The sequence below is a fragment of the Arachis hypogaea genome, chromosome 16 (genome assembly GCF_003086295.3).
Source record: "Arachis hypogaea cultivar Tifrunner chromosome 16, arahy.Tifrunner.gnm2.J5K5, whole genome shotgun sequence".
NCBI classification, from domain to species: Eukaryota; Viridiplantae; Streptophyta; class Magnoliopsida; order Fabales; family Fabaceae; genus Arachis; species Arachis hypogaea.
Window position 1 is genome coordinate 123,168,064 of NC_092051.1, and position 26,201 is coordinate 123,194,264.

Below are 26,201 nucleotides of genomic sequence, written 5' to 3' on the forward strand. Positions count from 1 at the left end.
AAAATTTGGAGATTCTTTCTTGAGGAATTACATCCACAAAATCATCCTGAACAAGTAAACACATCAATCTATCTTACCTTGTTGTTCACAATATGTTGGATTTGAACCTGTATAATTGTTTATTTAACTAACTACCAAAATGATCCAGATCAACATGAATGATGGGACCACTACAACAAATGCACCACCTCCTAATGCAGATGCTATACCAGCAGCTTTGAACTTGGTACAACCAGAAATTGGCTCAGAATCAGCACCTTAAGTGACCACCAGACCAACAGCACCACCACCTATAAGGAGAGGCAAACCTACTTTTGTAAAGGGTAACCCAGTTAATCCAAGAGAAAGAGGCAGATTCACTCGAGGATCACGCAGATGTCAAAAGGCTTGGGCTTTCGAACTGCGTGGCAGCTACTGCAACTACATCTCCAACTCCGGCACAATATGCAGCGGCTACACCAACACTCCCTGCTCAACCTAGGGTTGCCAGGCCTCCTATTGGGTCTAAGAGTCCAAGTCCAGCCTCACCATCAAGTGCTGCAGCCTCAGGTAGTGGGTCTGGATCAATGAAGCAAGGTCCAATAGTTAGTTCCACTCTTCAAGTCCAAACATCAGCTCCATTTAGGCCACCAACTATGACAAGAGAGACGATGGCAGCAACAAGCCCAGCCACCCAGAATAGATTCACAGGCTTTATGCCCACCCCATTTTTGAGGAGGAAAAAGTCATCTGGACCATCACCATCAAAGCCAGCCACAAATGAGAAGAAGAAGTGATATGAGAATCTTGGTTATTCACTTTCATGTTAGCTCCATTTTGAGTCTGAAGTAGTTACTCTGAACATAAATGTCATTTTGGCATATTAGTGCTATCCTAGATTCTTGTGGTTTGTTAGTGTTATTTTGGGTCTGCAGTATATTACTTTGAACAATTATGGATTCTATTTTCACGTTATGTTACTGGTATTTTAATGTATCTAATATGGATTAAACTACTCTCCTATGAATAATGGAGTTTCTGTTTTGAGACTTTGAGCATCAGAACATATGCAACCTTATTACATATTGTAACTTGTTGTCAATTAGAATGGAACTAGGATGGAATTTGGATGAAATTTGGCTACATTCAGCTTCTGTTGGTACAACTATTTTTAAATGCTTACCTATCTTCTATATAGCTTGCTCACATCACAACAACAATAATTCAGTCAAAGAGCAAGAATAAAACAGCATCTATTAAATCATCTCAATTACAATGGTTTCAACATTACAAAGCAAAAGACAGTCATTGTTATACTCTTAAAACTGTCCATTGTCTACTTACTTAGCCAAATAAAACACACTCAAAGCCAGATTTAACCTAATCAACATACAAATGAAAATCTAGAACAATTCAACCCTCCTAAGATGCTCCTTCATTTCATTCACCATAGATATCACCATTATCGTCCTATCAATTTTCAGCCCATCTCCACACTTGACATTGATTCTGCTTTTCTTTTTTGGTTCTTAATTGCCCACCATGTTACTATTCTTCGAAGATACTTCTCCTTCCACACATTGCTCTTGTATTTCATCTAACCATTGAAAATACCCGCATCACATTTGTGTGTTCTAGCATGAAACAAAAAAAATCATGCATCAAAGAATGATTCAACACTAAAATTGAATAACCAGAGACGACGAAACAAGGAGAGCTATTGGATTACTTCGTTACCTATCCATCAGCATTCCAAGCTTACCTTCCACATAGGGTATCGTAGAAACCATCTATCAGGGTTGCTAGTTGTCTTCGACTTCAACGGAACCACTGGAAGGGGACAAAAGCATGTTCCGTTGTAGACTTTGCTCACCATATCTGAACCACCATCCACGTCGAAAGCTTGCATCGATGGCTGCTTTCTCCCGGTTGTAGATTTTCCACGAACCCTAGCTGTATGTATCTTCCAATTTTGCAACCTGAAGTACGCATGAATGAAGAGAGCCGTTTAAGGACTAGGGTAAACAATTTGATTTAGGGAAAAATGAATCTGAATTAGGAATTTTTTACCTAGGATGATGATTTATGTAATTCAAAATTTCAACTAAAATTAAACTTACCTTGTCAGCAAAAATCGGTTGTCAGCTCAGCATCGTCCTCATCGGAGTTGATCCGGCGAGCACGAGGACACGCTTGTCAATTTTTAAAATCATTCAAGTACCATTTTGTCAATAACAATAGTGAGGCCATTTTATCAGTGCCAGAACCTTTTGAGTACCAATTTGGTATTTACCTCAAAAATAAATATATAAAATTGAAAAATAAACAAGATCAAATAACATGTTGATCCCTAGGTACATAATACTAAAAATTTTCAAATGAGCTTAACGGAAACATGAATTCACCATGTTGATGGGCGTCATTTAGTTCAATAGGTCCATTGAAGCTCTTGTATACAATACCTTAAGTGTTGTAAATAAAAAATAATATTAATAGATGACTATAAATAAAAAAATATTTTATAATTAATAAAAGTATTTTTGTTTTTTAATAATTATGTACAATTAAAAAATATAATTAATTTAAAAAAGAATTTATATAAAAATAAGATTAAAATTAAATAAATATGATAATAATTCCTCATTTAAAAGAATATATATATTAATTAGCATAAAATTTACTAAAGATAATATTGGTTTAGTGGGAAGGTCATCCTTGTATACCTTGTAGATTGCATGTTCAACATGTTCAAATCTTAGTAATTGCATTTCGCTATTGATACCAACACAATTTTCTTTAACTTTTTCATGAATATTTTTGGTATTTGAATAGAAACAATGTTTGTTGATTATTGTTATTCTAGTCTTCTAAAGACTACAAAAATTAAATTTGTAGTGACAATTAAAGATTTTTTTAATTTTTGATTTTTTTTTTTAAATCCGCAGCTATCTGCAAATACCTAGGTCCACATTACCTGTTATGGGGACAGGTGGAAACGGGACAAATAATGAGAGCAACTCCAATGCTAAGAAATAGAATTCCTCTTTTAACATATGGGGACTCAATTATCATTGGAGTGAAAAGGGAAAGAGGGCTCTTCACGGAGATCAAGGTTGAGAGTCCCTCTAAGCAGGAACTTGCAACAACCAATAAAATCATGCCATGTGGTAAGTTAATAAAAAAAATAAAAAATATATTAAATATATATATTAAATTATAATTATTATAAATAATTATGTTAAATCAATATCAAATATTATTTATATTGTTATATTAAATCATAATTAATTAAATTTATTTTACATAAAAAATAAATTTAATTTTTCTATATTATAAAATAATTTTTAGTTGGATTATTTATTTTTATTTATAAAATTTAAAATACTAATCAAATTTAAGTTCTTTATTTTAATATTTTATAATATTGAATTATTTTGAATTTATAAATTTAAATAATATTATTATAAAAAAATAATAATTATATTAATTTTAATTACTTAATTAATTAATTAAGTGAGACCACAATATGGATTAAAGTTAGTTCCTTCTAATGGAGAAGAGAGAGATTCTTTGAGTTCCTATTTATTGATTATGACGCAAAATCTGATGTGGAATCACTTTTTATGACAGATGAGCCATAAATAGGGATTGAAATGAATTCCCTACTGAAATAACTTTAATTATTGTTATTCTAGTCTTCTGAAAAATAAAGATATTATTTATCATTTAAATTTCAGTTTTTAATCAGCTTTTTAAATAACCCGTGCCATGCACATTCCAATAATATCATTCAGTCTTATCATTGTTATTTATCATTTAAATTTCAGTTATAACAAAAATGTCGATCTCTCATAACTCCGTTTTCCCACTAAAATGAACTTTCTTATTCTCTATTTTAAATTATTTTATAAAAAATATATTTATTATAATTATATTATAATTAATATTTAATGAATAATACATAATTATACTAATTTAGGAACATATCTTTATTTTTAGAAAGTATTATTTTCTTGTAATTAAAGCACTCTTCTCTCTTCTAAAATTATTTTTAGAAAAATATCTTTATTATAATTATATTACAATTAGCATTTAATGAATAATGCATGATTATACTAATTTAGAAAAATATCTTTATTTTTAGAAAGTACTATTCTCATGTAATGAAAGCACTATTCTCTCTTCTAAAATTATTTTTAGAACAATATCTTTATTATAATTATATTACAATTAGCATTTTTAATGAATAATGCATGATTATACCAATTTAGAAAAATATCTTTATTATAATTATATAAAATAATCTACTTAATATAATAAAATTGAATTTTTCCTCAACTAATGAAAGTAAGGTGTCAATTTCTCATGAATTTATTTTTTTTTCAAAATAAAGGCACTATTCTCTCTTCTAAATTTATTTTAAAAAATATCTTTATTAGAATTATATATTACAATTAGCATTTAATGAATAATGCATAATTATACTGATTTAAAAAATATCTTAATTATAATTATATAAAAAGTTAAACACAAATTTATAATTCTAATTGCTATAAATATGATACTAATGTTCATAGTGGTAAATTGATAATATTGCAATAATTAATTTCTATAATTATTTTTGTACTACTAAAGACTATATATAGTGTTTCTTTATGGTTAGTGAGTCTAAATCTAAGAATCAAAGCATTTTTTCTAATCTGTTATTCTTTTTTGATTGGGCAATTGTTTCTAAGGAGTTTTGTAGGTCAAGTTCAAGTCACATCCCCTCTACGTTTTCTACGTTTGTCCAAAAATATTCGAAGTGGAGCATATAATGAGATCGAATTTCCTCAATTTATGTTCAATTTTGAAAAATTCGTGTCAACCTTGAAGATGCAATTCAAAGATTGGTACTATATTTAAATTTTTTTCTCTTAAGTATTTTGTATTAAAAATAATTTTATAACATATTGTATTTTTTTTAGAAACTACCGGTCTTTTGGTGCATTAATGCAATGCCATTGAAGAGAATAAAAGTCAATTTAATTTGACAATTTTAACAAGAAGATAGTCTGAATTTGTACCGATTCTAAGTCTTCGATCTTATGATGTTATTTCGGTTGGTTGTTACGAGAATGACTCAAATCTATACGTATCTAAGGATTAGAATAGATTAAATATTATTTAAATAATTTAGTTCTAATATTGGTAGTTGATTAAATTAGTTTTAGAGAAATTTAAATTGTTGTCTCAATTTATATATTATGACTATTCTTTATGGATATGTTATTTTTAAACTTTTTAATATGATTTTTTTTTAAGTTTGTTTTCTTTTTTGATATATGTATCACCTTTTTTTTGTATTTCAAATTAATAATGCAATATTAAGAGAAATGTAATTCATCAATAAATTAGAATGATTAAAAGTTTAATTAAGATTAACTAACATCTGTTTTAGACACAAAATTGATTAATTAAGATTAAGGCGTGAAAAAAGAAAAAGAGTCATAATACGTGGTTTTGCTTTCTTGCTAATATATAAAAATACGTGAAAGAAAAAAATTAAAATATTACCATTTGAAAAAAATTATTAATCATATATATGAAAAGGGATTGAAAAATATGCATGGATATAAAAAATTATTACACGATTGTAGAATAAAAAATAATCATATAGATATATATATAAAAATCATAACAAAAAAATAATTAGCATATGTGACTTAAATAAGGAAAGATTTAAAATTATTTAAACAAAATAAATAAATATATCCTACGAATAGAAAAACCATTGACTAATCGATTAATATATACTGGTAGTATAAATAAAAAACCTACCATTAAATAAAAAAAAAGTATATTTTTAATTTTGGGAATAAAATATAAATAATTATAATATAATAATTTGTTTAATTACTAATATTTATAATTGTTATTTTAAATCATAAATTTAGAGAAAAAAGTAGATTAACAAAAATAATTAATAACTATATTAGAGTTGATACACATAACACTAGATTAAGAAAAAATAAAAGCAATTACTACAATTTAATTAATTTTAATAAAATAATTTAAAATTATAATTTTAAACTTATCACGTGCGTAGTACGAATTATTGAACAATTTATTATCATGTACATGGCACGAATTATTAAACAATTTCTCATGTATTTTTTTTTTTAAATAAAAATACTATTTTTACTTATAATTATTATTCTTTATCACCTCTTTTATTTAACAACTAATATTAGTTATTAATTTTTTTATTTTTATTCCTCGCATTTATTAAAAATTCCTTTTCAATAATTTAGGTATTAATTGTTGTTTTTTAATTAACTTATTTTAGGTATTTATTTATTAAAATTTTAGGTATTAATTATATATACCTCAATTATGGTATTAAGACTTTAAATATAACTTCAATTTAATTTTGGACAATATCAAAAACAAATATATATATATATATATATATATATATATATATATATATATATATATATATATATATATATATATATATGATATTTTAGGTATTAATTATTATTATTATTATTTAACTTATTTTAGGTTTTTAATTATTAAAATATTAGATATTAATTATATTCTGTTTACCATGTTAAGCATTTAGACATAATCTCAATTTAATTTTAGACAATGTAAGAAGCAAATATATATATATATATATATATATATATATATATATATATATATATATATATATATATATATATATATATATAATATTAAATTAGAAGAGTAGATTTTAATTTTGCATAAAATAATATAATAGATATAGAGTATAAATAAATTTACTTGACAAATATAATTATTCATAGTGTGATATTTTATTACGATAATATATTTTTGTGCATTGACTCCCTATATAGCGATATATATATATATATAATTTGTTATTTTTCTATTACATGACATATTTATTATTATATTTCAAATTTAGAGTTTCTTTAATCTAACATTGCAGTGAAAGAATAACAAGTAAAAAAAATGAAAAAAAAAACATAAGCAAAAAAAAAACAAAAAAAAACATAGGAACATTCTAAACATGCATATGATTAGGCTAATCTTTTTATCTTTAGTTTTCAAATATATTATTTATTTTATTTATTTAGAGTAATAACTAAATTTATTATAACTATAGTAAAATTATCTTTAAACTATTAGTATTATTAGTAAATTTTTAAAATTATTGACATATTATTAGTACATATAATAAGCAATAAATTTTCTTTCTATGTTTATTATTTAAAAAATTTATAATTTTCACATAGTTTTTATTCTATTTTTTTTTCATACCTAATGACTATTGACTACGATCCTATTAATAGTATCACCTATAGTAGATTATACGAAGAGAAAGTATGAAAAATAAAGATAAGAATTATAAGGCTATAAAAAGTTCCATTCAAGTTTGACAAGAGTAAGACGGTTTACATAGAAATAGTTCTAATAGATGATAAGATTAATTGATTCATTTACTAAATTTTTTCAAATAATGCTAAGTTCAATTTATAAATAGAGTTTAATTTTGATGCACTGACAGTGTGAAGCGTTTTACATAGTCGTGCAATCACATCCGTTCTTTTGGATGACCATTCACGTAGTCAATGTAAAATGTATTTATTTTTATTGATATGTCATTACGTAATTGGATACACGTGTAAAACTACTTTACACTGTCAGTGCATCAAAATTAAATTCTTATAAATATTTGTACTTCATATTTTAAGTTAATTTTATAAGTACATCATTTCACAAGTCAAAGACAATTCTTTTTAATATCTTCGTAAATGCTAATAACTTTTATATTTAATTTATTTTGCAATACGATAAAGTTCATTGTCCAATCAAAAATTATTTGACAAAAAATATTTGAGAATAAATTGGTAGAAAGGAAAGTCTATGTCTTCTCAAATTTTGAGATCGAGAAATCAAGCGGAATATATCTTCTGACTGTACACACGTGCAAAATATCTTTTAAGATGGAGTCAGGTATAGTACATTTGGTCGATGATCGTAAAATTCTGGATAATCATTTTAATTTGATTGCTCATACTGATATATTGAAACAAACAAATGAACGATTCTACTTATTTGGTACGTAATTAATTTATATTAACCCACACAAAATTATTTTTCTTTTGATTTTAAGTTTTGCCAAAAAATTGTATAATAGCATCATTTTATCGATAGCAAAAATTTTAACAGTTTATTTATAAAAATATTTAAAATTGTATTGTGACTTTTTTTAAAGGTATATCCTTTTATTAATATACTATTGTTAGTTTTATCGTTTAATATAAAATAAATCAGTAAATTCTTTTTATTTTATACACGTTCGAAGTTATGATTTCTTATATTATTCACTCATTTGTCCTTAATTTAGTACTTTTAATTCAATTTTTTGTTCAATTAGATGTTATTAGATTCTTGACTAGAAAAGAAAAACTCATATCATGGTCAAAAATAGAGAGAAGTGACCAGTACATTGTGATTGATCTTCATGATTTGTAGTATGTAAAATTTTAATATGAATATTTCTTTAGATTATAATTATGTGTTGTGGTGCAATTTTTTTTTCTTTATATATTACTACTTACTCCCTTAATTCTCGCTTTCATTCAAAAATGAGAAAAAAATAAGATGTACACTATGAGATCAATTTACAATCCAATTACTTGATCATCTATGTGATCACCAAACAACTGAATACATAATTTATTCTCTAATTTATAAAATTTAACAAAGACATTGGTAAACATATTGGTTTCGCATTTATTTATATATTTTATTTATTTATGTTATATTTGTAATTATATTATATCTATTTTTATCAATATATTTTTTAAAAAAATATCGTTAGTGTTAGCACATTGTGTATTAAATAAATTAAATAATAGAAATACGTAACTATTTTCTTTTTCAGTCAACATTAAGTAAAATACTATAATTTAAAGTTGCAATATCAACATATTAATAGTAAAATGAAGAAAAAAATATAATATTATATCAAAAAAATTTTTTAAATCATAATTGTAATTTATGATTGAAATCATAATTTAAATATTTTAAACGGAATAATTTCATTTAGAGAATTCATAATTCAAACATAATTTTTATACACTCGATAACTACATTTGAGTTAATACATTTAATACTATATTTTAAAAAACACGAACAATGCACATCATATTCTTTATTTATTAATTAAATTATTACAATTCAAATTAATTTTAATAGAATAATTTAAAATTATAATTTCAGTTTTATCATGCATATGGCACGGATTATTACACTTGTTTATCATTTAAATTTCAGTTTTTAATCAGCTTTTTAAAGATTTAGGAAAGTTACCTATTTTTTATTTTCTCTCTTCTAAAAGTTTATCAAAGGCTGAGTTTTAAAAAATATCTAATTGCACTGCACATGAAAACCGATTGCCATCTTTAGCAATGCAATTATTTTAAGCTTATTTTAATACTATTTATAGTTGTTTAAAATCGGATTAGAATGGCTAGTTCAACCCATTCAACCCAAAAAGCAGGTAGTAGCAAACATGCAAAACCATTCAAGAAATGGTAGTGATTTTCATGATTATAAGTTAAAAACTCACAAGATGCCCTCAATCTATACTTGAGGAACATAACCTTCTTCCCTCATTCTTGCATCAAGTTTTCTTAGCATGTCATAAATTTGATCAGATTCATGATGTAATCTATCACAAGCAACAAAATTATGAACCTCATTCCTTAACTCAACCATACTTCGACCTACAATCTTCTTCAACCTATTCTCCTTTACCAATTTCCTAATATTTTCAGCATTATGCCAATCCTTGTCCCCACAATAAATATTTGATAAGAGTACATAATACCCTGCATGATTAGGGTTTACGGAGAAAAGATTCTGAGCTGCAAGTTCTCCCATATTTATGTTTTGATGAATCCTACATGCACCAAGCAAGGCTCCCCACACATTAGCACCAGCTTGCATTGGCATGCGATTGATTATTTCCAAGCCCTTATCTAGCTCTCCAACCCGGCCAAGAAGATCAACCATTATGGCATAGTGCTCTGAATTCGGCTTCAATTGGTACTCATTTACCATTGTATCGAATATCTTTATCCCTTCTTTAATCAAACCTGCATGACTACAAGCAAACAGAATTGAAAGGAAGGTTACATGATTAGGCTTAGCATTTGAACTATCAAGCATCTCCCTGAATAACTTCAATGCTGCTTCTCCTTGCCCATGGAATCCATAAGCTGCAATGATTGAGCTCCACACAACAACATCTTTGTGTGTCATTTGTTTGAAAACTTTGTAAGCGTTATCTATGCTACTACATTTTGCATACATCTCTATGAGAGATGCGCCGACAAAAATATTATCGTCAAGTCCACATTTAGTTAGGAAACCATGAAGACAAACCGCTTGTTGAAGAATCCCCAAATCCGAGCTGGCAGCAAGAATCTTCACGAGGGCAATTGCATCAGGTCGGGTTCCACTAGATAACATGTTGTGGAAAATGCCCATTGACTTGTGAGCCATTCCAATTTCAGCATACCCGCTAAACAAAACAGCCCAAGAAACTACATCCTTCTTCGGCATTCTGTTGAAGAGGCTAATTGCACTTTCAGGTTTAAAGCATTTCATGTACATGTCCATAAGAGCTGTAGAGACTGCCATATCCAATTCAAGACCATTGTCAATTGCTAATTTGTGAATCTTCATACCCTCTTCCAAATTAGACATGTTAGTGCATGATCGCAGTACACTAACAATAGTAACCCGGTTGGGTTCAACTCTATTATCAATCATTTGATTGAAAAGATCTAATGACTTGGTTTCAGCTCCATTATCAGTATAACAAGCAATCATTGAGGTCCAAGATATGATATCCTTATCAGGCATTTTTCTGAACAAATTATATGCACTCTTGATAGAACCAGTTTTTCCATATAAATTCAGCAGTGCATTAGTCAAACATAACTTAGTGTCATAGCCCCTTCTTTTTACATATCCATGTATACTTCTTCCAAGCTTAAAATCTGATAACTGAGCACAAGCGCAAACAGCGCTAACAAGTGTCACTGGATCAGGACTCACATTCTCTGACGCAACCATTTGTGAGAAAAATGCAAGTGCAAGTTCAGGATCGCCGCTTCGCTCGTAACCTGTAACCATTGAAGTCCATAAAACCACATCTGGATTTGGATACTCCATAAACACTTTTTCAGCATCATTCATTTGTCCACATTTCGAATACAACTCAACCAAGGCAGACCCCACAAACACATCCTTATTCATTGCCTTTTTCTTGAGAAACCCGTGAATCATTTCGCCCAGTTCCAGCCTCTGCAAACCAACACATGATTTCAAAGAAATTGATACTGTGAAATTGTCAGGTCTTTCCTCAGCTGATAAAGCACATGCATTCATCCGATGAAACAGGCACAGTGTCTCTACCCATTTTCCTTCCAAACAATAGCTCCTAAGCATAGAATTCCACAGATGGACAGTTCTACAAGGTGATTCTTCGAATAGTTGATATGCTTGTCTAACTGACGCATATTTAGCATAAAGAACATTAAGATTGGTAGCAATAAAACTATCATGGGCAAAGCCCAATTTCAAACACTGGGAGTGCAACTGTGCAATTGATATCTTACTACAGCAAGTTCCCAATAGCTTCACTAAGAGATCCCTCCTGTGCATGTAAAATGGCTATTGAGTTCTATAGCTTCTCAAGGTTCATCTTCATTGTCAAGTTGCTGATATTTATAAACATGTCTCTCAATCACAAAACTGCCATTATCAGAAGCTTCTAGATCTCTGTCTCAATCTTGTTATATATTCATCGGAACAGCTCCATTTTTGGTGGCTTTAGAAACAAAACCTGTTGAGCAAAGCATGTTGCTGAAACTGTTAGTTCATCAGCTCAAAGTAGCCCTCAGTTGCACAAAGAACATCTAAACACAAAATGAACCTTATAATATCGAAAACTCATCAATTGAAAACCATAAAGATGGCATTCTTTGAGTTTATTACAAGATCAAATGAATCTCCTATGATTTCCATTCCATGTGAATCCAATTCAGATTTAAAACATACTGAATGGTAGACGCAATTTTCTTTATTTTCAATCAACTTGAAGTGATTTTACTACTCAAATTCCTTTTAAACAAATATTACACTATGACTAGGGTGTGTTGATAGGTATTAAATCTATGGTGATATTTAAAACATTAAAGCTGAGTTGAGGGGATCCTCTCTCAAGCTTTTTCTCTCAGTGATGCACATCGCAATAACAAATGTGATATGCATGTTATCACATTAGGGATCATCAGTGAAGCAGATAAAGCAAGGAGGTTGTATGATTTCATATTCTCCTGCTTCAAGGGCCATCACTATAAGCTCATCCAAAACAATTGATTTTAACTATAACTATTTCTTAGATCATTACATTCTGCACTTTCAAAGGCACGGGAAAACCCATTTCTTTATACTTGCTTTGATACTCATGACATTGCCACACCTAAACTTGCACCTCTCAATATATTGGTATCAGCAAAATAAATACATCTTATCTTGAAAACATTAAGGAATTTAAAATTAAAAAAAAAAAAAAAGATATTGGAATAACCGAATCAGTCATCAAACCGTTCTCATTACTAGTTCACAGGTTCACCGGTTCAACCAGAATAACTGTTTTATAATAAAAATGTTAAATAAAATATAAATAAACACACTAAACATAGTTATAGTCTAATATAAACCTTAAAATGTCATCCAAATAACAAAAGAAATATCCAGTGCCAACATTAAAGTTTATCACCAATCATCAAAATCCGCAAAAATCTATTCTGTTAATTTAAAACAAGAAAGTAGAAAAAAAATTCTGATTCAAGTCTTGTGAATGGCTTTAATTCAATAGACAAGAAGCGGTGAAACAATAGAAGATAATCATAATATTAGTTTATGGATAAATACTTATTGGATATGAATCAAGAATCATTCCTGAACATTGATGTGTGCAAATCAACAATCAGAATCGAAAATATGAAGCCTGAATAACTGTGAGAGAGCTCTGTTAAATTCTGGAACCACAAAGCACCACTCTGCATGATATATTACAAGCTTAAATCGTTTAGTAATGGAGTGATTCTGTGTCTATGGTGCATGTATCCTCCAAACCGAAATATAGGATACATTTTATTATCACTATAAATTTTTCAACTATAAACCCATCAGTCGGATTACATCATTATATTTCGTTGTTATCATTCAAATCTCTCTCACCATATTAGATATATTTTCATGATATTATTCGGTCATCATGGAACTAGAACCATTGGAAGATTAATTTTGCAAGATATGAAGTTACATAGAGCAGAATAAATAGCAAACACACAAAAATTAACAAACTTCCCATTCAACATTCAAAATTAGCAAACGCACACAAAATCAGCAATCAGCAGCATAAATAAATCAGTAACTATCAAGCTTTCCATTCAACAAATTCAAGTCTCCCATTCAACAAATGGTCAAATTCGAGTCTCATTATAAATTCATACCCATGCAATTAGTCAATTAACTAGTTGTTTTTAACGAAATCATTCTGAACACATTAAAAACTAAATTAACCAAATCACATATTTTTATGAACAGGTTAAAAACAAAAAAAAAAGTAAGCAAGAAAAATTAACAAACCTTCGGTGGTCTTCGACGAGCAGAGTATGAAGGAGAGAGGGAGCAAGAATGTGATGCAGAGAAGCTAGTGGCAGTCCCTCTCCTTATGTTTACAACGCGGAAAACTAGCAGAATATGAGGAAGAGGGAACAAGACCACCAAAGACGAACACACGACAGACGACGAAGCTGGACCACGCAAAGAAGCTGCGACACGAAGAAAAGAAGCTGGCGAACGGCGGGACGGCAACGGCAATGGAGTTAAGGTTTGTCACCTCTTTTCTTTCTTTGAGAGAGGGAAGCTTGATTCTGATTTCCGAAGGTGTCAAGGCGAGAAGGAGCAAAGGACAAAGACGAGAGCTGGAGGAGTTTTTTAACTTTTTTTCTTTTTTAAAACACAAAACGACCTCGTTTAGATTAAACCGGTTGGATCCCAATTCGATATGACCGGCCGATTCTCGACTAGTTTAGTGGTTTTTGGCCAGTTTTTATATTTGTGGTTTTTTTCTATTAGACTAAACTAAAATCAAGGTTCTAAAAACCAGACCGGTCATTGGATTACTCTAGTCACTAATTTATTGGTTTATTAATCTAACCGGTCCAATTATGATTCAATCAAAAAAACCGTTTTAGAATACTTTTCTTCCCTTTGCTTAAACAAAAAATCCATCAAGTTCTCACCTGCCTTTAGATAAATAGGCCTTTCTGGCTCGAACATGTCTAGTACAAACTCTTCATCCTTTCCAATAGGCTCAACGGTAGTCATGTTGATCGAGAAAATAATCTCGTCTATTTCAGCAAAGTTTGACGTGACTTGAAAAGGATCAGAATCTATTTTCATCTCAGGTTTGTCCTCAAACTTTAATCGACCGTCTTCAATAGCCTTTTGTATCAAATTCCTAAAATGTACACAATTATTAGTATAATGATCAAGAGCTTGATGAAATTTATAAAATTTCTTATTCCTAATTTCAGAAACAGATGGCATTCTTTTTCCTTCGAGAAGCACAAGTTGTTTATCTTTTAAAAGCATGTCAATGATTTATTCAGCTTTTGTTAAATCGAAGGAATAACTTCTTCCTCCTAACAAAGGGATTTTATCTTTTGCTAGATTAAGAGATCGACACACATAAGGAAGTCCATCTTTTAATTCTGCAACAAAAACAGACTCATCATTTGACTCCTCTTTGATCATATAATCAACATAAGTCATTTTTTATTGAAGAAAGTTTTTCTTCTGCTTGACTCATGTTCTTCTTTTTCTTTGTTTAATTTTTCAATTTGTTGGACCTTGTCAGTCAACTGAGCCAAGTCAAGGAACTGCTAGTTTACTAACTTCTTGCGAATATTGAAATCGAGACCATTGATCACCATCCTAACTACTTCAGGTTCAGAAATAGAAGTGAAATACTTGTTCCTCATTCTTGAATTGTATTAAGTAGTCATCGATCGATTCTGCTTTTTCTCTTTTTACTGTAAATAAATTAGATAAAGTTACTTTTAATTCTCCCCTAAAAAACTAATCATGGAAACTTCTTTCTAACTGAACCCAACTATGGATCGAGTTAGGTTGTAAATTTGAAAACCAAGTAAACCCATTTTTTGTGAGGGAAGATGGAAAATATCTTATTTTCAGATACTCATTACCAGCTAATTCTCCAATTTCGACTATATAACAAGGCATATGCTTGACAGTCAATTCCCCACTCTCACCTGCAAATTTAGTGAGGGACTTTGGAATTTTGAATCCTCTGGAAGTTCAAATTGTAAAACATAGTTAAAAAAAAAGATAAATAAAATAGGATTGATTTGTTACTCCTATATTAAATTCTGCTCTATTTAAATTTTTTTCTACAACTTGAGTTATATTTTGAACATAAGCTTGAGGAACATTGTTTACTCTCGCCTCGTCCAATACCCTATTTGGATAATCTCCCATATTCAAAATTACTGGGATTATTTGCATGAATCCCACCTATTGGGGGTATAAATAGTCGATTGATTGTCCTGAAATATCATTCACCCATCGAGCTACTTGCTCTATTCTTGCATCATTATTTTCTATCATTAGATTTAAAACTATAACCATCTATTCGGTAAGTATTAACTAGATTGCGATGGCTATCTTCAATTTATTGCCTGAACATAGCCAAAGATTTGATTATGTTAAGAGACGTTCTGACAGAAATTTGTTTCAACATTTTTGGAAATACAAATTTTCGTCCTATATTTGTTGGCAACCTAGTAAGGAATGCCCCTCTGCCTTGTGTCAAAAAGATATTTGGCATTATTACAGTGGATTGTAAAGGTATAGGTATTGAACGTAAATATGGAAGATTATTTATCAAGTGTTGGTAGGCATTATAATTTGCCATATTAAGACATAACTACTTGGTATACCTATTGGAAGGTATCTTGGAGGAGGTCCAGGGTTGTATAGAAAATTATTTCTTGTTGTATTTGCACCTCCTATGCCCCTAATGCTAGGATTTTCTAAAGGCAGAGAGCAGTTTAATGGAAACCAATACGGATGCCATGTAGTAGCTGTAGTCGACGAGATTCTTTCTGTTATCAGAGAATTCATCCATCAACTTGTAGTTTCTACTGATGGGGAAGCTTTTGCCTCTGGACTTCTTATATGTTCTTCAATATTTCTAGCATCATTGTTCGATGTATTAATAGAAGTGGAAGTGATTTCTTGATATCTTTAGTAATTTTTAGTATTTCTTTTAATATTTATTAGCAGTTTTTATTAAGTTTAATTGAGGTTTTCACAACTAATCTCTTTCATTTAGAGTTGTTTTAGAGTTGTTGTCTGTTCAAAATGTTTTCAAGAAAAATTAGATGAATAAAAGAAAAGTCAAAATAATTAGAGAAGACTCCCAGAAAGAAACCAAGGCTAGGCCCCGGCATCCATATCTTGCACCTGAGCAATATTATCTAACAAATGAGTTAAATTATTTTTGGTTGAAATGCATGGTAAATATGGTAGACTAGATAGGAAAATATTGTTCTTTACAGCAGCTGAAGAGTGATGAATTAGACAGATTAAAATTAATAATTTCAACTTTTTTTTTTTGAAAGGAGAAAATTGTATTCAAACAGAAGAACTCAAAATATCTAAATGGGCCAAATTAGTTACATGTTCAGGAGCTTCTTCCAACCATATAACATTTGGTTGGGTCAGAGCTAATTTGGCCAAAGCATGGGCTACCCTATTTCCCTCCCTTTTTACATGGGAAATATGAACAAATCTAAATTTACCTAAAGCCTCTTTACAATTTGACACTAAAGTTCCAAAATAATTCCTATGAGTGTCATTCCCCTTTAAAGCTCTAATAACGTCAACGGTATCTCCTTCTAAGGCTAAATCAAGAAAACAGCAATCCAAGGCTAAGTTAAGGCCCAAAAGACAAGCTGTGGCTTCCGCTTCAATTGTAGATGTGGTTGAAAATAACCAAGTAGCTGCAACCATAATTTCTCCTTCAGAATTCCTAATAACTGCTCCTCCTCCATTCGCTCCTTCATTTGAAATTGCTGCATCCACATTCAATTTGAAGAGATTTGGCTCCGGCGGCACCCAACACATTAAACTACGACTCCCAGGTGGTGGCTCTGCTGTGAAGTTCTCTGTCGGCCTTGACATGACTGTGAATTCCTGGTATCTAAGAGTTGCTCTGTTCACTAATTCTTGTATGTCTATTTTCTTATCTTCAAAAATTAATTTGTTTCTTCCCCACCATATTGCATGTAGGCATTCCAGAAAAAGACCTTTTTCCCCCTTTCCGATTTGGTTTAACGATTCTTCAATCCAAGCTCCAATTGGGTGGTTCTGAGCTCTCTCTGTTCGGAGGTTGAAAGGGCTAGCAAACCAAAATCGTTGTGTCCAGGTACAGTCTTTGAATATGTGTTCTTCTGTCTCTTCCTTTCTCCAATATCTTGGACAAAGTGATGTGCTTGTGATACCTCTTTTTTGAATGTTGATTCTAGTTGGCAGGGATGATGTTAGCAGTCTCCATGTGAAATTAAGAGTGCGGTTCAGTGCTTTTGTGTTCCAAAGAAGTTTCCAAGGGAATTTGTTCTGGTGCTCCTGGTTGCTGGACTGAGCATGGTTTTGTGGCTGAGAGCGGATGAGGTGGTAAGCTTCCTTGACCTCATATTCTCCATTCTTTGATTCTTTCCAGTAGTAGCAGTCTTCTTGTTGGTTTTGGTCTAGAGGAATATTAAGTATCTGTTCTGCTTCGAAATGATAGAAATTCTGTCTGATGATGTCCTCTCTCCATCGAATAGTTTCCTGATCAATAAGTTGTTCCACCCTGGTTTCCGAATCAAAACTTGAGCAGGTACTCCAAATTCTGAATCTGTTTTGATTTGGAAGCCATGGGTCTTCCTTTATTCTAATTGATCTGCCATTACCGATCCTCCACAAGCCTCCCAGATTTAGAACCCATTTAGCATTCCAAATACTTCTCCAAGTGTAGCTTGGCATGTTTCCTATACCTGACTTTAGAAAAGATTTTTTGTTGTAGTATTTGGCTTTCAATGTCCTTGCTGCTAGTGAATTAGGAAATTTAATCAATCTCCATCCTTGTTTGGCCAAAAGTGCTTGATTAAAAGCTTCAAAGCTTCTAAAACCTAGCCCCCCCTTCTTGCTTTGCCAAGCTTAATTTTGACCATCTAACCCAATGCACTTTCCTTTCTCCATTTTTGCTACCCCAGTAGAATTTACTGATCATGCTCTCTATGTGTTGACATAAACTTTTGGGCATTTGGAAACATCCCATAATGTATGAGGGGATTACTTGAGCGACTGATTTTATAAGAACTTCTTTCCCCACCTTGGAAAGGCTATTCTCCTTCCATCCCTTCAGCTTCTTCCAAACTCTATCTTGGACAAAATCAAAGATTTGTTTCTTAGATCTTCCAACAAAAGTTGGAATCCCCAAGTACTTTGAATGGTTCTCCACTGCCTTAATCTGTAACCATTCTTGGATAAGCATCTGTCTGAGAGGAGGCACATTTCGGCTAAAAGAGATTTTCGATTTATCCAAATTGATCCTTTGGCTTGAAGCTAATTGGTATGTTTGTAGAATTTCCTTCACTTCAATGATGTCTTGATCTGTTGCTCTTATGAAGAGAATGCTGTCATCCGCAAAAAAAAGGTGTGATATTTCGGGTGCATTCCTAGCTATCTTTATTCCTTGAATCGCTTGCCTTTCCTAAGCCTTGATGAGGAGACCCGAGAACACTTTCGCACACAATAAAAATAGGTATGGAGAAAGGGGATCCCCTTGCCTTATGCCTCTAGTAGGTTTGAAACTCTTGGAGGGACGGCCATTGATAAGTACTGAGAAAGACACCGACCTGATGCATTTTTGGATTAGTTTCACCCACTTTTGTGGGAACCCCATACACTTGATAACCGCCAAGAGAAAACTCTATTCGATCCGATCATATGCCTTAGCCATATCTAACTTTATGCCCACATAACCCTTTGCTCCGTTCACCTTTTTCCTCATATAATGGAATATATCAAAAGCCACTAAGCCATTGTCCGTAATTAATCTACCTGGAGTAAAGGCGCTTTGGTACTCTCCCACAATCCCCGGAAGAATTTGCTTTAGTCTGTTTGCAATGACCTTCGTCGCTAGCTTGAAAACCACATTGCAAAGAGATATCGGCCTATATTCTCTAGTGTGCTTTGGGGTCTTTGTTTTGGGGATTAGACACAAAGAGGTGTTGTTCATCTCTTCAAAGTCTCCTTCCCCATTTAGACAGTTAAGGACCCACTTGGAAGTTTCCTCTCCCATAATATCCCACATTCTTTGGTAGAAGAGTGCCGGCATCCCATCCAGTCCAGGGGCTTTAGTTGGGTGCATGTGCTTTAAGGCTGTTCTGACTTCCTCTTGTGTGAAGTCCTCCTCCAAAATATTAAAAGCCTCATGCGAGACTCTGCCTCCCACCACTGCAGCCACTTGTTCTTCCTCCATTGTCCCTTCGGTCTTGAACAAATCCTCATAAAAGTTTACTATAATTTCCTCTATTTTCTCCTCATCTTCAAAAAGAATTCCTGCATCATCGGTAATCCTCTCTATACGGTTTCTTTTGTTCCTTTGTGGTGCTTTCTGATGAAAATATTTAGTATTTTTGTCCCCCGCTTTAAGCCACGTTGCTCTAGATCTTTGTGCCCACTTAATCTCTTCTTGGTACAACAAATCGTCTAACTCTCTTTGTGTCTCTTTTAGTCTCATGATGGTCGATTCAGATTGCGGGAGGGTTGTGAGATGTTCTATAGAATCCTGTTTCTCTTTGATCTTCTTTGGTAGTTGTCCAAAATTCTGTTTTCCCCATTGTTGTAGCTTTCTTCCACAATTTTCCAGCTTCCATTTTAAATGTTCTGCACTACCCGACCAGCTCTTGCAAATTACTTCTTTACACTCTTGGTTTTGAAGCCACATTTCTTCAAATCTGAAGATATTTGGCCTATTCCTCCTTCTTTTGTTCTCTTGACCTGTTACATCAATTAAGAGAGGACAATGATCTGATCTATACCTCTGCAAGTGTCTTACAATTGTCTCTGGAAAAGCTTCCTTCCAGTCAATTGTTGCAACTGTCCTGTCTAGTCTCTCTTGAATGGTCATTTCTCCCGGTTGGTTGTTTGTCCATGTAAAAGAGTGCCCCGCAAACCCTAAGTCTAGCAGCTGATTCATTTGTAGTGCCTCTTGAAAGCCTTTCATTTGGCTATAAGTAACTGGCAGTCCCCCTGTCTTCTCTTTCTGTTCCAGGATTTGGTTAAAATCTCCAAAAACCAACCATGGCATGTTTTGAGATTGACCAAGCGAGCTCAAGAGATCCCATGATTTTTGCTTGTTGGCTGCATCTGGATTCCCATAGAACCCCGTAATCCTCCACTGCTGTCCAACTTCTGCTGCTTTTACCCTCATATCTATATGGTTCAAGGACATTGATGATACTTCCAAAATAATAGAGCTATCCCACATAATCGCCAAGCCGCCCGCTCTACTTCTTCCTTCCCCTTCACAGTCAATCCCCGCAATGTTTCCCATTCCTCCTCTATTCCTGATACGATTTAATTCGTCAATCTTTCTCCTCGTCTCCATTAAGAAGACGAGGTTGGGAGCTTGCTGTTTCAAGAGCTTGTTCAAAGCTCTCACTGCCCATGGGTTCCCAAGCCCACGGCAGTTCCAACTAATTATCTTCATGGGATTTGGCAGGGCTGCCCTGCAGCCTCTGCCTATGTATTTATGCTCCTTGCTTGGTAGCGTTTGCTGCTGCCTCCCATCTCCCTGTCCTTCATTTCTGTGTCTTCTTCTTTCCTTTTTTTATTTTGTTCTGGCACTTTAGTTTTCTGGCATGTTATTCTTAGTGGAGCTTCTCTTGCCATCCTCTTCCATTTCTTTTGATTTTTCTGAAGTTGAGATTCCTCCTCGTCCTCTATTTTCTCTGTCCTTCTTCTGTTCTTTTAATTCCTTATCTACTTTCTTTCCTTTTTCTTTGTCTTCTTCCCCCTGATCTATAGCCTCTCCGTTCGTCTCTTCGATGGTAATGGTTTCAACCTCTGCTGTTTGATGTGGTGCTTTCTCCCTGTTTGAGACTTTGCTTCCTTCCTTGTATTCTATGAATTGCTGGCTCTTTTCCTTCATAGTTAGCTTTGCCATTTTTTCTAACACCTCTCCCTTTCCTTGTTGCGTTCCTTTCTCAGTTTCTTTGTCTCCCGTTTTGGTTGGCTTCTCTTGTTCTGCTGATTGCTCCACCTTATTGCCTATTATATCTGCTCTTAGCCAGGCTCCCAGCCCTTTTTTTGAACTACTGGTGTGCTCTTCTTCTGCTTCTGCTATCTCACAGTTTGCTACATCATGTCCGATCCTGCCACAAAAGTAGCAAAATGTGGGCAGCCTTTCATATTTGAACTCCACCTTTGTTAAACCATCTCGCTTACTCCCCATGTTTAAGCCTTCTTTCAGTGGATCCTCTATCCTTATCATGACTGATGCTTTAAGAAAGTTTTCTTTTCCTGGACCCGCTGAGAATACATTGCATTCCATGACTTCTCCCACCCTAGCAGCGATTTTTCTTCATAAAGTTGTTGTCTTACAATGCTCTGGCATGTTCCATATTTGAAGTTTAATTTCTGTTCTAGAAAAATCCATTTCTGATGGGTTTACTCCTCTTTCCCATTTCTTGATCAGTAGCCATGAATTTCGAAACATCCATGGGTTTCCTTTCAGAACTTTTCTCATATCTATTTCCTTATGAAAGAAAAACTGAAAAAGTTTTGGCTTGATCTCTACCATCTTAAAGCCCTCTGGCCTTCTCCAAATGTTGAACATAGTCGTTTGGACCCATGTTGGGTTGATGTTCTTGTCTGTCACCAGCTTTCCTACTAGGCTGTGATTTCATTTCTCTACACCTTCCTCTATGTCTTCTTCTTCATATTCCAAGACTTCTTCCTCTTCTGTTACATTTGATCTTGTTCTTATATTTTCCTCTTCGATTTCATGCCTTATTTCTTCCATTTTTCAGGAATGTTGGAACAACAGCACTGAGGCGACACTGTTCTGCACTGTGGCGCTGGAGAAACACGATTTTAGTTGAAAGTAACGGAGTTGTGCACTACACTCGTTGTGGCTACTGGGGTTTGAGTTTGTGCCCTAGCAGACCGACAAGGAGAGAGGAAAGTTCTTTTGAGCATAACATAAAGGAAAATTAGTAATTTCAACTTGTACTTTAAAGACAACCAAAATTTATTGGTAAGCTTTTCCACAAGCAAGTCACTTAAATAAAGACGTTTAAAACGTCTTTTTTTAAAGATGTTTTTTAATAATTAAAATTTAACACATAATTGATTAAACTGTGTTATTTTTGTCAAAATTAGACCAGACAAATTAATTTAGCTGAAAAAATAGTGAATCAAATTTTGAACCGGTCTACATTAATATTATTTTTTGGGTTAACCACCAAAAATGCCCCCGAATTATTCAAACGCTGACAGAAATGTACCCAAATTTTACTATCGACAAAAATACCTTTAAATAATTTAAAAACATAACAACAATACCCAACGGTAAATATATACTTTCAAAAAATACCTTAGAGATTGAATTTTGATGTGATTTTTTACAAGAATAATTAAAAAAATGAGATATTATTATTCTTAAAATTTGATAATTTTTTTCTAAGTATATATTTTTTTGTGATTTTTTAAAAGTATTATTAGTTGTTAACAAAAAAATTACAAAAAAATATATACACAACGAAAAATCACCAAATTTTAAGAATACTAATATCTCATTTTCTTAATCATGCTTGTAAAAAAATTGTATCAAAATTCAATCTCTAATATATTTTTTGAGAAATACATATTTAATGTTAGATAATCTTGCAAAAAAATTAACATTAAATATGTATTTTTCAAAATATAAATTAGAGATTGAATTTTGATGCAATTTTTTGCAAGTATAATTAAAAAATGAGATACTATTATTCTTAAAATTTGGTGATTTTTTGTTAAGTATATATTATTTTGTAATTTTTTAAAAGTATTATTGGTTGTTAACAAAAATGATTATAAAAAAATTATATACTTAACAAAAAATCACCAATTTTTATGTATAATAATATATTATTTTTATAATCATGCTTGTAAAAAATTGCATCAAAATTCAATCTCTAAGGTATTTTTTGAAAATATATATTTATTGTTGGGTATTGTTGTTGTGTTTTTAAATTATTTGAAGGCATTTTTGTCGATAGTAAAATTCATGTGTATTTTTGTCAGCGTTTGAATAATTTAGGGGCTTTTTTGGTGGTTAACCCTTATTTTTTTTATAAAAAATTACTACAATACCCTTATTATAAAAAATAATTAAAATACTCATATATATATATATATATATATATATATATATATATATATATATATATATATAGTAAAAATTCTAAATCCTAACTCTATGACAGCAGAAAAGTAAAGGGTTAAAATTCAGAATTCTCAAAATTAATTTATATAATAGGAGTATTTTAGTCATTTTCTATAATAAGAGTATTGTAGTTATTTTCTATAAAATAATAATATTAATTTAAACTAGTTCAAAATTTAATTCACTATTTTTTCGGTCAAATTAATTTGTTTGGCCTAATTTTGACAAAAATAATACAATTTAAACAATTATGTGTATTAAATTTTAATTACTAAAAAACATCTTTAAAAAAAGACGTTTTAAATGTTTTTATTTGAGTGAATTTATCTAAATGGCTTCCTTTTCACAAAAAGGCTTACTACTTTAATTAAATCTCACATAATGTTATCTAAGAATTTCGTAAGTTGAATAGAAATGAATAATCGAAGCTTCGTTGAGCTCCTTATAGCGACAATGAAGAAAAATTGCATCTTCTTATTATCACTTAAACAGTGAGTATTGCTCTGAGAAATAACTGATTTTGATCTTTAAAAAACTCATCAAACCTTAAGTCCCCTCTGAATGGAGACAAATCAAAGACAAAGAAAGATGAGTGTAAGTTATTAAACAGAAAGGAGATAAGTCTAACTTAGTGTCTAGGCAAATCTTGGGGAAAATCTGATAGAAAACAGGCCTCATGTGGCCCTTTGATTAGCTAGGATTAGAAAGGAATAAGGAGTTAGGAAGTTATGCATTGGTATCAAAGGAATTGCGAGAGGGTTTCACAAATACCTTCATGAATTGTAGTTTATTGTTCTTGTGCTAAGCTCCTTGATCCAGAGCACTCTAGTAATGCACAGATGTTGTGTCTTCCTTCAGCTCTTCAATATCTATATCACCTGTTTTACTCCCAACCAAATCACTATATATATATATATATGTTTTTTTGAGAAATGTTTCAACGGATTGAAATAGAAATACTTTTAAAGAAATATTTATATTTTTTATTTTTATTTTTAAAATTTTTTATTATATTTTATCAATTTATTTAATTGTAACTGGGACGACGAGTTTAACTGTAACTTACCAGTTAAACTAGTAACCCGCTGATCTAATAATCTTACTAGTTTAATTTTGATACTAGATATGTCCGCTATAAAATTTTGAATTTTTAAAAAATAAATAATGAATTATTTGTAATTTATTATATTTATTTATGATTTTATTTTCAGAAATTATTTTACAAAAAATAATTAAATTAAAGTGAGGAGACTTTGAATTTCAAATTAATTAAGATTTATACAAATTTCATAATAATTGAATATTTTTTTTATTTAAAATTTAAAGCTTTAGTAATTGAAAAATAATGAATATTTGTTAATTTAATTTAAATATTAGAATTTTAAATTTAATTTCATGAATAAAAGAAAATTAATTTGATTATCTCTAATTTTAGATTAGAATACTTTTTGAAAATAATTTGTAAGTTGATAAATAAATAATATTTTTAAAAGTGAACTATATTTGGTTTTCAATTATTATTCTACACTACTCTTTTTACCTAATTCTAAAAATTCTAATTTCCAAATACACAATTCTAACCCTAACACACTTACACGCTCTCTTCACTATCTCAGCCACTACCCCATTCATCCCACACTCACACACGGAAAAAAAAAAAGAAAGGAAAAGAGAAAAGAGAGAGCTCGAGGAAGAAGAAAAAGAAGAAGAAAGGGAGACGAGGAAGGAGAGGGAGACGGTGCCAGTGGGTATTACTGCCATTATCACCACCATCGAGCTAGAGGAGAGAGAGAATGAGCCAAAGAGAGGAAGTAGCGTTGCCACCGCCGCTGGAAGGGAATTTGACCGTCTTCATCACTGCCATGTGCACGTCGTCGCTGCCAGAGCCGCCGTGGACCCGCGAGGAGCCGTCACTGTAGTCGTTGCGGGCTTCGAAGAAAGAGAGGGAGCTCGCGACAAGAGAGAAAATGCGCAACCAGGGAGAGGAAGAGGGGTGCTTCATCGCCGTTGCGCTCCGCTGCTGCCGTTTTTGTCGCAGTCATCATCATCGGGAATGATGCTGACGTCGTCAGAAGCCACCGCCAAAAATTCTGCAAATTTGCCCTAACTCCGCCTTACTTCTGCCAGTTCTGTCCTTGCCAGTAAGGGTCACTGGAGCTGCTGTAACATTTTTTTGTTCTTCTTAGATTACAATAGATTTTCTTGTTTCGGAATCCTCGCTGTTAGTGTTTTGTTATTAGTTCATTAAAGATCTTGAGGTGTTGATATCATAGGGTTGAGTTACCTTAATTGCATTATAGTTGTCGCTGCTGCAGGGGAGTTATCGGAACTGCTAGTATTGCAGCTGTTGTTGCTGTGTTGTTGGGTTTCGATTAATTGAGGTAGGGGTTGTTTGTTTTATAAATTTGGAATGTTTTGAAAATTTAGAAAATACGTGCATTTGGGTTGATGAGCATTTTATGACTCGATTATCTTTATTAAAGTTTGATTGATTCGATTTTTGTAATTTAAGATTTGTTTAAATAATTGAATGAAATCGGTAACGAACTAAAAAGAGATCAATAACTCTAATAATAAAATTAGTTAGTAA

At 31.6% G+C, this 26,201-nt stretch overlaps 1 protein-coding gene across 1 annotated transcript; it reads right to left on the reverse strand.

Moving 5' to 3' along the window:
* Nucleotides 1-9,546: 9,546 nt before the first annotated feature.
* LOC112754836 (putative pentatricopeptide repeat-containing protein At3g01580) lies at nucleotides 9,547-14,055 on the reverse strand. Its single transcript, XM_025802620.2, has 2 exons — nucleotides 13,693-14,055; nucleotides 9,547-11,878 (listed from the first exon to the last, which is right to left on the reverse strand). The coding sequence occupies exon 2, from the start codon at nucleotides 11,695-11,697 to the stop codon at nucleotides 9,607-9,609; it is 2,091 nt and encodes a 696-aa protein (XP_025658405.1). The 5' UTR covers nucleotides 11,698-11,878; nucleotides 13,693-14,055; the 3' UTR covers nucleotides 9,547-9,606.
* Between the last annotated feature and the right edge of the window lie 12,146 nt (nucleotides 14,056-26,201).